Source organism: Anas platyrhynchos, chromosome 2 (assembly GCF_047663525.1).
Source record: "Anas platyrhynchos isolate ZD024472 breed Pekin duck chromosome 2, IASCAAS_PekinDuck_T2T, whole genome shotgun sequence".
NCBI lineage: Eukaryota > Metazoa > Chordata > Aves > Anseriformes > Anatidae > Anas > Anas platyrhynchos.
In genome coordinates, this window is record NC_092588.1 from 58,919,137 (window position 1) to 58,936,361 (window position 17,225).

A 17,225-nucleotide genomic window follows, 5' to 3' on the forward strand; every position below is an offset into this window, starting at 1 on the left:
AAACCAGGTCAGCACAACAAAATAAAAGTTCCAGAGAGCATCTCTACAAGGAACAGAATTTGAGCTTAACCAAAAGGTATGTTACACCGTAAAATATAAATAAGTGAATTTTACAGTAGAGTTATTGATTTTCCCGTACCTAGTAACTTAACTAGTTGGAAGAAAAAGGATATTTATTTTAAAGTAATAATAATGCTAGTAAAGGTTCCTGTTCATTTTACTGAAAAAGCAATTCAGAAAACACCATTATATGAGGAACAGTGCGTTACAGCGCTGTAAGACAGTGACTGTCTTACAATGTCACAGTGTGCACTCACATCACAGGGTTTCAGATCAATGGGAACTAGATAAAAATATTGGTTTTCTTATCTCTGTCTCATTACAGCACAGTGGAAGAAGGAAGAAATATGATCTATTAGACTAAGTAGAAGTTTAGAAAAAAGAGAGCAAGAGAAATGGCCAAATTCATCTGAAAATGAATTTTAGTTCTATGATAAGCTGCAAAGAAACTTTAAACAAACACTCCTCAATGATGGAAAAAACTCACTATATTTTAACTCCATAGATTTGAAGTGACATGTCAGAAATGGAAAAGATGGTAAATAAAATTTTCTACATAATAAATGATGCCAGAAGTCAAGAATGTGCTTCTGAAGCGTTAGTATTTTTATGTAATATCACTATCCTAAAAGGAAAAAGCAAAGCTCTTATTAATGTGAGTTTGCTTTATTACCAAAAAAATGGATTGAATAAACTTTCCTAGTGACATAGATGAATGCTGATGTTACTATCAAATACACTAAGAGTATTTTGTGATAAAAGAGGAAGTCATAAAAAGTTATAAAGAATATTAAAAAAAAACACTGAATAAAAGTATAAGATTCATACATATTTTATTTTTTTTAATTAAATCCTCATATTCCAGCTCAGGAAACTGTGACAGGCATACTACTAGAAAAAAAAAAGAACACAAACACTTAGTATTCTAATCAATCACAAATCAATATGGAAATAGCTGGAAACATATTTCCAGCTCCTATATTTGAAAACCTTACCTCTTCTACCAATATCTATTTTGAATTGTTCTACAAATAAATACCATTTTAGACAACCTAAGAACAAAAACACTAACAAAAGATTTTGCAATTTAGAATTAAGGTGAAATAAAAATCATTAGTTGCAATTAGACCATCTTTACTTGTGTTTCTTACTTCATACATAATAAAAACAAACATTTTTTCCCGAATCTGTTTATTAATTCTTGAACATGAGAAAAAAATACATGCTCAAAGAGATTGGGACACATTTTGGTAAGCTTTTTTTCCTTCTTCCTGAGTGATGTTCTATTTCACCATGCCATTTTTCCCCTCACACACACACACTTAATCCTACCACTCCTCACTGTCCCTAAGGCACCTAAAACTTCCGCAAGTCTGTAAATCAAACAGAAGATTGAACCTTTATGATCTGAACAAAAATCTCCAGTGAAGTATTTCATTCAGAATTTTCTCACCTGTTCTTAGAAGAGGTATAGCGTTTTCCAAGACTGAAACACAGAACTGAGGAAGGCTAAGCTGCTTCATCTGCAATTCTAAAGTGTCTTCATTCTCAGTATCTGGCAGGCCAATATGTCGCACATCAAGTGGAGAATGCAGAGAGATTCTCGAGTTTGCATTTGCTTGAGTACTGTTTCCACTTAAAACAATAAAGAAAAACAAACAAAAGATAAACAGAGATACGTTAAGTCTTGCAAAGAAAATCCGTATATACATAAAAGATGACGAAGTATTTTAACGTCTTGCATCCCCCTCCTTCCCAATCTTTTCTGATACTCACCAGTGCTGCAGGGAGCTGGAGATTTTCTTGTATGATTTATATATTTTTTTAAATCATAACTAGTAGGATCACAAGTGAATGCCTACTGTTTTAGCAGTCATTTTCACACTTATAAGTGTATACTCAAAAAAATCACATGCAATGAAGAGATACAATATTGCAAGAGAAAAATCAGTTGATTTGAAGCTTTTTTTTTTTATGAAGAAAGTCTAACAGATGCTTGAAGCAAGGCCACATTAAATCAAATTTCAACTCAAATTATACCAACTACATTAAAACCATTCTATGCAGCTAGCCACAGAACCCTTAGAAAACGTTACAGACTTTATTACAGACTGTAGGGCTTTCTCTGTCCACCGTTAAACAGAAAATATTACCTTCCCCCAAAAGTGCAACCAAGTATATATTAAAATAAAAGCTTTATATACATACATGTCTTAACTACATAAAAATATATAGTTCATAGCTTCACTTTCCAGGTGCTTTCAGAAGGAATTTAATTCTGTTGGCTGCATTATAATTAACGTAATTCTGAATTAATCTAACTAGCATAGTAAACAACATTTGAATTGCTTTAACAACTTGCATGACTTTTATAGTTTTTTTTTTTCCTGTTGCTGTTAAACAACCTGAAGAAACTGAATTGTGGTATTACTGTGCTATTTTGTCTACCTAACAAAAAAAAAAATCTCAAGCACAGTAACTAAGAGTTTAAAAGCTAAGATTAAGAGGATGATAGAAGACTACAAGTGAAATAGGAGAGTTCAATAATACTTAGTGGTTCTGACTGCACTTACCAGAGGGTAAGGAAGAGGTATCAATCAAAAACAATTCAGAAGAGGAAAGGTTAAGTTTCCAGGCAGAATTTGAAATAGACAAACAGACAGATTGAAGAGTCTCAAGATTCAAGAATAAGGAAAAAAGAGTTATTTATAGAACTGCAAAGAACAAACAGTTTATATATTACATATTATGCTCAAAAGAATAAGATTCATTAACAATTGCTCTTCCATATTAAAATCAAGAATGTCAAAGCAACATTATAGTAATTTCTGTTTCATTGGCTCCTTAAATATATTTTCTATTCAATGCTACATTTTTCTTTACCTTACTTCTGAGTTACATTATAATCAAACAAACAAACAAATCATAACAAATATGATTCAGGGCCAGAAAGGATGCATGAAGAGAAGTGTACCTTCATGAACAGCTCTCAGTATGGCCTTATACTTTTAACAAATTATCACTATCTCACCCTCTATTTCATAGATGCCTCATCATTGTCATTATCTTTTATGCAAATTCCCTTACTACACTCATAGCCAGAGCCATCACCGTCTCTTGCACAATATGCTCCAACATACTGAACTGTTAACTGTTCATCTCAGAAAAATAGCCAGCTCCTAGAATGCCTAAAACCCAGAAGTCATTTATAGTGACACATACATAGCAAAACCTGAATATATTAGATGTAATGTGAGTAAAAAAAACCTTTTACCATAACGACTCACTCTCAAAACACATATACACATAACTCAATCATTAAGACAATATGCCATAAAGACTCAAAAGAACTACAAATGAGCACATGGTAAAGATTTGTAAGACCTTTTAAGTTCCCAAATGTTATGCAGTAAATAAGATGGTGATTCTGGACTGGTAGCTTTAAGTACATTGTATCAAGATAAGTAACATCCACACACAAACAACAATCTCAACATGTTGAGGACATGCAGTGAATTTGGAATTTCAAATTGAAGCTGCATTTTTAGAAGATGTACACCTGAAATCTGTTGTCAGCTTTAGCACCAAGGTTTAAAGAGTTTATTGAAAATCTTTATACAGCACAGTATTTTTGGCAATACTTTACACTGTTACCTATGTGATGGCCATTCAGTTTTTAAGAACCTAGGGTCATCTGCCAAACAAAAAATAAAAAACCCTGACTTAACCCTGAATAAACATTTATTTGTCTTTCAATAATACACACGCAAACAGCATAATAATAATACTTAGATTTGTTAAAAGTATTGGTTGGGTACAGAATATGGCAGGTAAGACTGATCTCAAGTATTCTCAACACTATTTAAAGAACTGTTTGATTTTTTGTGCCATTTGATTACTTTCCATAAACATGGTTTGAATTTTAGCTGGTTAACAAAACTCACATAATCCCACACACTGCAAAGGAGTTGATGCCATAATTCTCTATTAATAATATTAATTGAAGTATAACTTTATTTCCTATTTTATTCACCTAGAAGACGCTGCATCCCAATCTTGACCATCTCCTCTAGGACGCTGAACTGTCCTTCCAATCACAGATGGCCGAGGACTACTACTTCCAGGTGATGGATTCTGAGAACGAGGAGGACCTCTTGCTTCTTGACAATAAGATATAGATGAATTCTGTGAAGCTGTGCCTTTATAAAAGTTGTATATTATCCATTAATGAAATCTATTACTCTTAACAATACTATATAATTACTTTTACCATTACTTGACTAAGGTAGCATATGAAAAACTACAAGTTTGGCAAGCTAGGATGGCCTAACACTGGAAAGCATCAAAACAATGAAAACTACGGTGTTAATTTATTAATAATAAATTTTGAATATTAAAAAAAAAAAACCACTGGAATAATTTCATACCATATTTTGGTAATTGTTTTAGTCTTAGAACTGCACAATGGAGAATTATATTTTTTAAGCTACATAAGCTTCAAATTAATGTTGCACTGGATGTGGTCAAGTATTTCAAGTCAAGCATAAAGACACTGAGTTACAGATACTAAAACATATCAAAAAAAGAGCCAACAAGATTTACGTCATAACCGACCAAAATACAAACACAGTCTCTGACTAAGGCTATTGGATTTGCTGATGTTATAATGTAATTAGTAAAGAAACAGCCAATAGATTAAGAGATTAAGAGACCAAGTATATTGGCAATTTTATGAAGAGAACCAGACTGACATTTGTTGATTAAATCCAGCTGACTAAATGGAAATAAGAAAATCATTACAACTAGTCTACGTCATTAAATCTACAAAATTTAAGCCCTGAAAACATCGCCATAACAACTGTAAAATTTTAAACAACGATTGAATTGTTCTCAGACATCAGAATACAAAGAAGTTACCAAGTTTCAAGCAATTTGTAAGTAAACTGTTAAGCACTAATAACTCAAAAACTTTTCTGAGACTCAAGAACTGCCCACTTTTATTTTACAGATTTCATTTAGGTTTATTTGTAAACCCCTCTCCTGCTAACCTAAGAATAGTTGTCTACTGAAAAAAGTTGATACATGGAATATCATAGGAAATTATTCAAATAATACATTTAATTTGAAAATGTTTAATATTGAAAAATAAGTATTCTTAAATAATGCAAGTACTCAAGAAACGTTTACTAACATAAATAGTACTGAACATCATCACTTAGCAAAACAGTTTCACAAGATTCCGTTCACTATAAAGTAGTGCTTTTATTTTTTTTTAATAATATTAGACATTCTTACCTTTAAGAAAAAGGCAATATTATTTAAACTATATAAAAATACCTACCTTGCTCAGTGGAAAAAAAACTTGGATCTCTGTGAAAGTTAAGTCTGCTTCTTAAGAAGATGCACAACTGTTGCAGGCAAGACACGGCCTGCAAAGCTAACCGATGCCTTCCATCTCCTCCAAAAGCCAGGTTTAGCAGAGATAAAAGGCTCTGCAAATATAAAACCATTAACACTGGTAGCTCAATATTAATGCACTTTCATGAGCAGTCAGGATAGAAAGAACCTTGCACTAAATACAGTTCAAAAATGTCTCTAAGTAAAAATCATAGTAATGAATAAATAGACTTAAGTACTGTTTTCTCACTGAATACAAGGCTATCAGTCTCAAAGAAAAACTGAGTTTCTCATTATTTTATTTCCAATTAAACTACTGCTTTCATGATGCCCTTGGATGGTGTGTGTATTCCAGGAACGCAATTTTGCCTTACCCAGATGAAATGAAGTATTACTTCACAACACACTTCATTACTGATTAATAATATACATGATTACAACAAAATAATTAGATCTAATACATACATGATATAGAGCTAACGTCACTGTTTCAGTGCATCTAGAGTTTGACTTAAAGGGATTTCTGCTAAGAAACAAGTTGTAGCATTTACATCATTTCTTACTTGACAAAACTGATTCCATAACAAAACAAAATCAGTAAACTTGATGTTAGTTCTTGCCTGAACAATCTTTGGTCTTTGAAGGAAGATCTCAGCAGGAAAATCTTGCATAATCACATCCTGAAGAAGCTCACAAGTACTCCAAATTAAACTTTGGTTGCTACTTCTCAAAGAGCTAAAAATGCATTTTGTGTTTAAATGTACATCAAAAACAAGAAAACAGTAATCATTAGCTTGAACAACTCTCTACAAGAAAGTTATAATCACAACACTGAAGAACCAAAAAAACAGTTGTAATTCTACTGTCTTGCAATTTTTTTTTTTAAACTTGAGTTATTCCTTAGCTACACTAATTGTGTACACAATAAAGGAAAAACTCAATTCCAGCTGTCATATAAAATTAAGTTCCCAGAAGAGAAATAACCGTATTGATTCTGAATTTGAAATTAAAATAAGAAAGACTGGTAATTCCCTGTGAAGCTAGTGATTATCTCAGTGGTATATAGCAAGCAGTCTAACACTTACCAAGCTTCTTCGGTTAGTAAGGTTCATGTAGAACTATGAAGCACTCAAATTATATATGTGGGAAGTTATATAAAGTAACAAATTTAGTAGCTATTAGCTAAAAAGTATTACAGTAAATAAAAGAGCCTTTTGGATGTTCTACTTCAGTTTTTGTTTTTTCTATTTTTACTGTTTTTAAAACCACCATTAAAATTTCAAATGTCCTGTTCCAAGGATCTAATTTTTTTCCTACACTACACTTTCTACATAAAGCAGATGAAAAGTTAAAAAGATTTTCCAACTTCAGAAATCTTTTGAAAGGAAAAAAAAGCAAAAATCTGTTACAAGAAACCTTACAATTAACCAGACTTGCTAAATAATCTAGTTCATCACAATGCATTGCTGGCTATGCCAGCAAATCTATCCCACAAGGAATCCCAGCTTTCCTTGGGAAAAACTTCTTTGGGCCACTTCAGACATTAGTTTTCTATATGAAGAAAAAAATACCAGTGCAGAAAGAAGATCTGAGTGCCTTGCTTGAATAAGGCACTGCAACAAAAGTTTTTCCTCTATCAAGTGGCGGGGGGGGGGGGGTGTTGGAAAACAGTGATAAAATAAAGATTTTGTTCCAGCATCTTCTAAAATTAACCGAATGATGTATTTGACTCACTTGACAAATTTAGAAAACGGAACCAACATGAACAAAAAACGTACACCGAATTAAACACTAAGAATTGATACAGGCATTAGGAAGAATCCTGCCCTGTTACAACTCCTTGTTTATCTGCTCTGCTAAACTTCAGTGTCGTATTTACAACTATTTATCAAAGATTAACTCATTGGTTATTTACAGGAACAGCCTAATGACAGAAGGAAAGAAGTTTAGAACCCCCAAAAAACAATTAAAAACAAAAACAAAACAACACAATGCTTCTATTACTGTACCTTTCATTTGATGAAAGAATGTGTCTATCAGTTGAAGTAAGAGTTAGCCAAGGAAAAGTGGAAAATTTCAAGCATTTTGCTGAATAAAATGAAAAAAGCAGGTATTTTAGAGCATATTTTATAGAAATATTAAACTGTATATTTCTATAGCAGCCAAATATGATATGATACTCTATATGAGTAGAGTGTACTAGGGTATAACTATCAAATATGATACTCTATATGAGATCTGAAAAAAAATTCCTTTTACTAAATATACATTTAAAAAAGAAAATGAAGCACTACTGATGAGTTTTCAGCAATATCAAAGAATAAAGGCCAAATCACAATGAAATGTGATTATTAAGGGCAAGTTGTACCTGACCAATCTGGTGGCCTTCTATGATGCAGTGACTGCAGCAAGTTGACAAGGGAAGACCAACTAATGTCATCTACCTGGACTTCTGCAAGGCTTCTGACACGGTCCCACACAACATACTGATCTCCAAAATTGAAGAGATATGGATTTTATGGGTGAACTATTCAGTGGATAAGGAGTTGGCTTGAAGGTCACACCCAGAGAGGTGTGGTCAATGGCTCCATGTCCAGATGGAGGCTGGTGACAAGTGGTGTCCCTCAGCGGTCTGTCTTGGGACCAGTGCCATCTAACAACTTCATCAATGACACAGACAGTTAGGATCAAGTGCACCTTCAGCAAGTTTGTAGATGATACCAAGCTGAGTGGTACAGTTGATTCAACAGAAGGAAGGGATGCCATCGTAAGGGACCCGGACAAGCTTGCAAAGTGGGCCCATAAGAACTTAATGAGGTTCCATAAGTCTAAATGTGAGGTGCTGCATCTGGCTCAGGGCAATCCCAGACATTAGTACAGCCTGGGAGAAGAACTCATTTAGAGCAGTGTGTGCTTGCAGCCCAGAAGGCCAACTGCATCCTGAGCTGCATCAACAGAGGGATGGCCAGCAGGTCAAGGGTTGTGCCCCTCTGCTCTGCTCTTGAGAGGCCCCACCTGGAATACTGCATCCAGAATGATGTGAAGATGTTAGAGTGGGTCCAGAGGAGGGCCACAAAGATGGGCTGGAACACCTCTCCTATGAAAAGGACTGGGGATGTTTAGGCTGTAGAAGGCTCCAAGGAGACCTCATTACAGCTTTTCAGTATTTAAAGGGAGCTTATAGAAAAGACGGAGAGTGACTTTTTACTCAGTCAGACAATGACATGACAAGGGGGAATGTTTTTAAACTAAAAGATGGGTGATTTTGATTAGATTGATTAGATGTTAGGAGGAAATTCTTCACGCAGAGCATGGTGAAACACTGGAAGAGGTTACCCAGAAAAGCCATGGATGCCCCATCCATGTTCAAGTGTTCAAGGCCAGGTTGGATAGGGGTTGGAGCAACCTGATCTAGTGCGAGGTGTCCCTGCCCACAGCAGGGGGCTTGGAATTAGATCATCTTTAAGGTCGTTTACAACCTGAGCCATTCTAGTGCTTTAAGATTATTGAAATAGGTTTTAGCAAATGGAAAACACATTATTAGTGAAAGAGTACTTGATCGACCACATCATGCTTCCAGTCAAGTTATAATTTTGTTCTGCTGCTAAAGAATACTTGCATAATCTCTAAAAGCGGGAAATTGACCTCATGCTTTTACTTTTAAGGCAGAAGAAATTCTAGTTGTTACTAAATTATAACACTACGTAACTTTTAACGTACTTTAAGTTCATAGAAGTTATTCCACAATTCTAAAGATAGATAATGCATTGCTAAAAAGTAATCTAGTGTATAATATACAGTAACTACAAAGTCAGGTTTTAAAATCTACTTCTCAGCACTGTATGATATGTTAATTATGGGAATTGCCACTAGCATATTGGTGCAGGCAAAGACTTGTCAAAGTAATACTTGTCTGTGTTTGTCAATATTATTTTCATATTTTACTGACAATAAATAAAACTAACACTTTTTTATTTAGGTATAAGGTAAAGATTTCTAAAGCACCTAAAAAACAGGAAAACGAATAACCAATATTAATATTTGAAATTGAAATTCAATCTATAGAACACCTCTATGGACTTTCTGCAATTATATACATACTTTCTGTAATTAATATACATACCATGTGTTCTTTTGAGAGGTATTTCTAACCGTGGCATAGTGCTTCTATCTTGACAAAAATATCCAGTGAATAATTCCTCTTGAGGTGGAACTACAACAAATAAAGGGTAAATTAATTAAAAAAAAAAAAAGAGAGCAAAAGTTAATTTATCTTTATTGCTTTACCTGAACTGCCTCCTTTTCATCCTACAATTGAAAGTGATTTAAAACGAACTTGGGAAAGCAAAGAAAACAAAACTGTAATCATGTCTTAATTTCCCCCCCCCTTTCTTTTTTTACACTACCTTGCATACTGAGGGAGAAATAGCAGCTAAGATGCTATTTGTAGTTATTTATTTATAAAAGCAACTTTTATAATCGAAAATGTCTCCATACTGCTACTTTTTCAAGTCAGCTGCAATGTTGTGTCCCCTGTATATAATATGCATATTAATATTTAATAGGTGCAATCAATATGCAAACTACGTTACAAAATCTACACAAGGTATGTAACATCAAAAGCAACCTATCTGGAACCTATTTGATCACTCACATATGCAATTTACAGTATAAGAAGGAAATGTGTGTTATATTTCAATTAGGGAGTTCCAAATAAATATATTTTAAGAATGCATATATTACATTATTCCCCATACACCAGGGATTTTAGATGAAAATCTTGCTGAACTTTTATTGGGACACAGGGAGGAGAAAATAAAAAAATTAAAAAATAAATCAATGAACAGCTATCAGATTGTTCTGGCAAATTGAAATTCTGAGCATTGGACAGGTTGCAAAAACAACAGAAAAGCTACTTTTATCTCTGAGATTGCACAGTGTGACAGAATTGTGGCCATTACTACTGTACAGTATAACATCTGTGGTTTTCCCACAGATGCTGGAGGATTATGTAAGGCCTTAGCAGTTTTAAAATAAAAACTTCTACTAGGGTAATTTACTGCTTGTATTTTTTTTTATTCCTCCCAGAGCTAAAGTCCGCTATGCAAAGAAATGTAGCAAAGCATGCCAGCTTAATTATAGTTTTGTTCAAAAAGTTGCTACGCTCGCTACCATAAAGCAATCTTTGGAAGTTACTCCTGTGTCACGCCTCTTTCAAATTATAAGTTAATACACACTGTGAAACTGGACAGAACGTCTGATTACAAACAGGGCTTTTCTTGTGCAGATAATTCCATTAAAGGCATTACATGATTAAGTTAAGGTCATACTTTTTCTGGCATAATCATTGACTTCACTCAATTCCCAAGAATACATTCATCAACTACACCTCAAAATGCCCACATTTCAAAACCTAGAAGCTGTTCATTTACTTTATTTTCATTCTATATAAGTCACGCTCCCAAATATATAGTTTACCTTGTTGATCTACTGAAGACTGAGCCTGAGCCTGATAATCTCGTGATAAATAACTAGGAATTTCAGCAGGAAGTAAGAACAGTCCATCCACAATCCCATCAATTATAGCTTGCAAGTTTGGTTCAACATCAGCACGAAGCTGAGAGAAGAACTCCACAGCACCAATTCCAATCATCTTCTGGGCAGCAGCTGGATGCTACATTAGGACAAATAATCGACAGTTAGCTAGAAGAATCTTAAGGACTTCTGAGAAAGGAAGGGAAAAAAGGAGTTATAAACAACACTTAAGTTTGGTTTGCCCTTTATTTGTTTTGGGGTTTTGTAGACCTTTCACTAGTATCAAGGATATGCTTTTTCATTTCTTCTGTATAGTTGCTGTTTAGTGATTAAAACATTCTCATTGGCTGAAATTTGTAAAATTCAAGCAAGGTTCTCTCAACCTTTTAAGAATAAGTAGTAATCCTGCTCAAATCTTCACTTCTCGGGAACAGTGCAAGTGCAAGAAGAAATTAAAACACTAAATGGGAAAGTGAAGAAGAACTAAAGCAGAAAGACAGTAAATAATCATTTTTCCAGCTACCCCTCCAACCAATTGCATAGCAAGCCACTCAAACGGTTTCCATTTACGTTTACATAGAATGATAGAATGTTTCTTTTTTCCCTACTTTGTAAAAGACAGTGTAGAATCTCATTACCAGGAGCTACAAAACCACATAGCGTACAGTTTTGTTTAGCACCCCAAAGACGTAGTTTAAGGATAAAGGCAAGTTAGTCGTACCTTGATCAAACCGCTCACAAAATTCAGCACTTCCTCTTTCATTGGCACTACCGGAAAATTGAACCACTCCAGCAGGTTAAGGAAAAGCACCTTCTCCTGGACTAGATCGGCGTAGGAAATCAAGTTGTGATCCAGTTTCAGCAGGATATTCCTCAGAGCGCGTTCTCGAATCTCCGCCAGCTCGTGACCTGCCCGCCCCCAACGGGACAAAACCGAGTTAAGATTACCGGACAACTCCTCGTTCAGACAAAAACAACGCCACGGGAGAGGGGCGAGAAGCGCGGCGGCCCGGTACCGCGACGGGACGGACAGAGGGGGAAGGAGAGGGGGAAGGAGAGGAGGAAGGAGGGTGCCGCCAGCCGTTACCCAGCTTCCTGACGAGCGCCGCCAGCTCCATGGCGCTCCTGCCGCCGCAATTCAACCGCCGCGCCGGTTCCGCCAACCGCCCCGCCGCGCCCGGCCAGCGCCGCCCGCGGGGCACCTCGGGAAACGTAGTCCCCTTCGCTTCACTACCCCGGCTCCGTCGCGGAGCACCTTGGGAGCAGGGCGCTCCCCGCGCACGCCCGTACAGGAAAGGCCCCGAGCGGTCCGGCGGGAGTGGAAATAACTACAACTCCCATGGGGCTCTGCGCGTGGGCGGTCTCACCGGCGGGGAGGGGCGGTGCGGCCGGGGCTGAGCGCTGACATGGCCCCGCCCAGCCTGGGCCCTGTGGCGGGTTCCGTTTCATCGTTTAATTTCTGCAGCCAGTTTGCTGTTGGTCACCCGGGCCTTGGCAGCGCAAGGCCGTCCCGTCAGTACCCCGTGCAGTGCAGAAGCCCAACTGCGCAATTAAAAAATGTGTGTTTACCTCCTGGCTCAACCAGCAGCACTCTGTTTGCGCAGTGGTGCTGCTGCGGGTCAGTCTGCCCAAACCAACCCAAACCAAAACCAAACCAAAACAACCCACCCAAACCCGCCCAAACCCAACCCAAACGCAAAACAAACCCAACCAGCTACCCATCTAGCAGCACTGTAATGCACACGTTTCAATAATGATCACCACTCTGCCCAGAAAGGAGCTGCCACATTGGTGTTTGTTCTGCTTGTAGCTTGAAAATAAGTCTAAAAAGACAGCTTGTGGCCCTGTCCATAACTCTAGGATGACAGTTCTTCATATCTTCAGCTCCGGTATCATTCTCTGATGCATGTTTTCAACATCTTCTTTTTTTTTTTTTTTTTTTTTTTTTGGTCTAAGGCCAAATATGGAGTTAATCAGGAAAGGGTCTGAGGGTCTGTTTTTCATCCTGTAGTGCCCTCATGACCCCGGCCGGGTTGGAAGCCAGCGAATGATTTATGTTTATAGTAATAACTGAGTACTTGCCAGTGTTTCTTTGATGTAACTGGCAATGCTCTGGAAATAGCCCTTGGTGACTCATGTAAAGCAAATAGGATGAACTAGTGGGTGGATCAGGAGGGCCTTTTTTAAAATGTTTATTTCATCTTTTTTATTTTATTTTATTTTATTTTATTTTATTTTATTTTATTTTATTTTATTTTATTTTATTTCATTTTATTTTATTTTATTTTATTTTATTTTATTTTATTTTATTTTATTTTTAATATAGCCTAGACTCTGGAATAACCAAATCGCTGAGATTGGAAGGGACCTCTGGAAATTGTCTGGTCCAACCCCCTGCTCAAGCAGGGACAGCTAGAGCAGTTTGTCCAAGAGCAAATCCAGGCAGCTTCTGAGTATCTTCAAGAAGGAAGACTCCACAACCTCCCTGGGCAACCTGTGCAAGTGCTCCATCACCCTCACTGTAAAAAAGTGTTCCCTGATATTCAAAGGGAACCTCCTGTGTTTCAATATGTGCCCATTGCCTCTTGTCCTGTCACTGGGCACTGCTAAAAAAAGCCTGGTTCCATATTCTTTGCAACCTCCTTTCAGATATTTATAGACATTGATGAAATCCACCCTGAGCCTTTTCTAGGCTGTAGAGTCCTAGTTCTCTTAGCCCTTCCCCAAATATGAGAAGCTTCAGTCTCTTCATCATTTCTATGTCCCTTCATTGGACGCTCCAGCACGCCTATGTCTCTCTTGTACTGTGGATCCCAGAACCTGCCACAGTATTCCATGTGTCATCTCACCAGTGCTGAGTAGAAGGAAAAGATCGCCTCCCTCAAACTGCTGGCAATACATTGCCTAATGCAGCCCAGGAGCCTCATTTTCAACTTGACATCCACCAGGACTCCTCCTAGGTCCTTTTTCTGCCGAGCTGCTTTTCAGGTGCGTGACCCTTAGCATGTACTGGTGCCCACGTTGTTGCTTCTCAGGTGCAGGACTTTAAATTTCTCCTTATTGAACTTTCTGAGGTTCTTGTCAGCCCATTCCTCTAGCCTGTCCGTGTCCCTCTGGATAAACTACTTTGTTTATAATGCAAGGCAATTTCTCAAAGCAGAGTGTCTTGAACACATAGTAAGGATGCATAGTACATTATAGATTGCCTATTAGGGGGGTGATGCTTATTTTTGAAAGATGGTGCTTGCCATTATAATTGGAAAAAATAAATTGATGATAGGTGGTGTACAAGTGGTGGATGTTGTTTCACGTGTATGCTCATAAAAAGTTTTTGTATGTAACTGCAGATGCAAAAATGAAGATGGCCTTGTTATCTTCATAGCTTTTTGTTTGTTTGTTTGTTTGTTTGTTTTATTGCATAAGAAAATACATTTTATCACAGCCAAGAAAACGTTGGAAAGTGTAGTACAGTATATGCAAATGATTTCCAAATGGATATATGATGCTGCCCTCTCAGTTTCCATCTAATATTTTTTCCATCCTGGTTGCCATCACTGTGCTATTATTTCATAGTAAACTTATATTAATATAATATATTAACTCCATCTACAGTATCAAGCCTGTAGTAAATTCTTAATTACAACTCTGAGCAAGAGAGCATTTTGCAAGAGTATTTGTATCTGTGGAACAATAAAACAAAGAAGCTTGATTAATCTGATTATAAGCATATTATGCTTGCTACAACTATATCTTTTCCACAAGAGGCTGAATTTACATGGATCTATCAGTGTTTTTCTACAACAATTACAAAAGAGACGTCACTGACTTGGTAAAAGTTCCTTTTAGATATGCATGAAGAGCTCTCACCAGATGGATATAGGGCTGCTAACAGTTCCCCAAGTAGGTTTGCTGGGAACTTAATGAGACCCTGTATCAGAACCTGTAATAATGGAGTGGATTTGTATCTCATTTGTCCTGCAAGGAGAAGGAATTGCTGAAGCTGTCATTTCCCAAAAAGAACTAAGTAAAAATGTTACTTTAGGAATAAACATGCATCACTGACATCTATAGAAATGTTCAATAGATACCTTTCTTGACTCTTTGAATATGGTCAATCGATATTGCATGTGAAAAACAAATGTTTTCTTACACTGTCTTCAGTGTCTGAATTCATAGTTAAAGAAAAGATTCATAGTTGCTATCAATGCACAGGTGCCACATGTACACTCCATTGCTAGGATACTCCTCAGCACTGTAAGTGCTGGTATTTCATTCAGATTTTATTAGCTGAAGGCCTAATTAAGTTCAACTGAAAAATTATACCTAGCCTTGAACAGCATCTTCAATTTTCTTGCTCCTATTGTAGACTAGAAAAAAGGTTGCGTGTACCCAAAACAGTGATCCAGAGGCACACTTTATCTCAGCTGATATAATGTATTCTATGCTATATGGCTCAAACTGATATTCAAGATGATCAACAGTAATCAGATGTGCATTGCTACATGTAGAGGAATGACATCTTAAAGTGTCTCTCTCCTAAAAAAAAAAAAGGGGGGGGGGACAAACAAACAAACAAACAAACAAAAACTTTTACTGAATACATTAAAGGAAAGAAAATGGTAGATGGATTTAAAAAGTATTGCTGGGATTCTGAGAAAATCTAAATAGGAGAAGAAGGGTCTATCATTATTAGGAGCACTGATTCCCTGTGTGTCTGTATCTCCTGTTTTGGACTCCCACTAATGCTTTCACTTCCTCCTACCTCCTATTTCCCATTAGCCTGCAGATTCCCATAACTGCTTTCAAAACCAGTTTGACTTTTTCATCTCCACTAGCATTATTTAACACGAATATCTGTTCTACCATTTATATTCTTATTGATCTGAAGTCCAAATGTGTAGGAGTTTCATCACTGGGGAAATTAGTCACTGAATCTCATTTACATTGTCCCTTGATACTTTCTTACTGTACTCTACATAAGATGTACTTTAAAGAACTGCCTACTCCTATATCCTCACATGCATGGTTTCTATAATTCCAATAACTTTTTCTTCTAATCTCTTCTATATCAGTTGCATTTTATCCTAAGCTCTAATTTTGTTCCAAAAGCCATCTTTTAGCAATTTCACTACAGGATGTTCTGTAACTTTGAAATTCCCCTTCAGTTAAATGCCTTAGAGAGAGATGAGCTTGCAAAAAAAAATCTGAGTATTTTTGAAGGACTCCTTTTATTTTTATTTATTATTACTGTGATTTATTCAATGCAGGATGAAGTCATATTTTCTTTGCATTCTTTTTTCAAAGTTGTGTATTTATTTCCTTTTGAATTCTGTCCTCTTATATTCTTCAAGTTGCTCTGAAGATCACCATATCAAAGACTGTATATGACAGTCTCAATTCCACTTTTGATAATATTCTTACTGTACTTCTGAGCATAAGTGTTGCAGTTTATGATTCTCCATGAATTTCTTGCTGTCTGACTTTTCACATACACTGAAGAGCAGCAGTCTTGTGAAGAAACATAAGATCATATGGGGAGAAAAAAAACAAAACAAAACAAAACAAACAAACAAACAAAAAACAAACATGAATTCTAGGTGCTTCTCCAAATGAAATACCAGATGGGGACCGTGATGCCCAAGCTTTGTTAACCTCTATATTTAAAATGAACCTTGTGACTGAAAGAAGACGGTAAAAAGGAAGGATAGAAAACAGAGAATGAAAACAGTAGGAATAGAAGGAGTCAGAAACGATCAAAAGAATTTAGATGAGTAATTCCCCAGCTGAGAAAATTCTCTCTTTATATTAACCATCCTCTCTATTGCACCCTCTGTTGCTGCATATCTACTGCACCCTCAGCAAGTTTGCCAGTAACACCAAGCTGTGTGGTGTAGTAGACACACTGGACAGAAAGGGATGCCATCCAGAGGGACCTTGACAGGCTTGAGACATGGGCCTGTGCGAACCTCATGAGGTTCAACAGGGCTAAGAGCAAGGTGCTGTGTGTGGATCAGGGCAATCCCAAACACAGTTATGGGCTGGGCAGAGAATGGATTGAGAGAAGCCCTGATGAGAAGGACCTGTTAGTGTTGGTAGATGGGAATTTGACATGAGCCAGCAGTATGCACTTCCAGCTCAGAAAGCCAACCATATCATGGGCTGCATCAAAAGAAGTGTGGCCAGCAGGTCAAGGGAGGTGATTCTCCCCCTCTACTCTGCTCTCCAGCACAAGA

The 17,225-nt window shown here is 36.7% G+C and overlaps 1 protein-coding gene across 6 annotated transcripts in view; it reads right to left on the reverse strand.

Annotated features, from left to right (window-relative positions):
* Nucleotides 1–12,336, reverse strand: part of RTTN (rotatin) — an 83,522-nt gene extending 71,186 nt beyond the window's left edge. For 3 of the 6 annotated variants that reach the window (XR_005263470.2, XM_038174955.2, XM_072034809.1), the window contains exons 1-9: nucleotides 12,080–12,336; nucleotides 11,714–11,901; nucleotides 10,936–11,131; nucleotides 9,581–9,670; nucleotides 7,467–7,545; nucleotides 6,078–6,192; nucleotides 5,402–5,552; nucleotides 4,094–4,259; nucleotides 1,514–1,695 (exon numbers count right to left, since the gene is read on the reverse strand). Coding sequence is in view for 5 of the 6 variants with exons in the window: in XM_038174955.2 (XP_038030883.2) it covers nucleotides 1,514–1,695; nucleotides 4,094–4,259; nucleotides 5,402–5,552; nucleotides 6,078–6,192; nucleotides 7,467–7,545; nucleotides 9,581–9,670; nucleotides 10,936–11,131; nucleotides 11,714–11,901; nucleotides 12,080–12,110 (1,198 nt within the window). In the remaining variant the exon portion in view is untranslated. Of the gene's footprint in view, nucleotides 1–1,513; nucleotides 1,696–2,633; nucleotides 2,694–4,093; nucleotides 4,260–5,401; nucleotides 5,553–6,077; nucleotides 6,193–7,466; nucleotides 7,546–9,580; nucleotides 9,671–10,935; nucleotides 11,132–11,713; nucleotides 11,902–12,079 lie in introns of those variants that run through there. The other 3 variants (XM_038174953.2, XM_027451906.3, XM_072034810.1) reach the window with 3 other exon arrangements.
* Nucleotides 12,337–17,225: the final 4,889 nt, after the last annotated feature.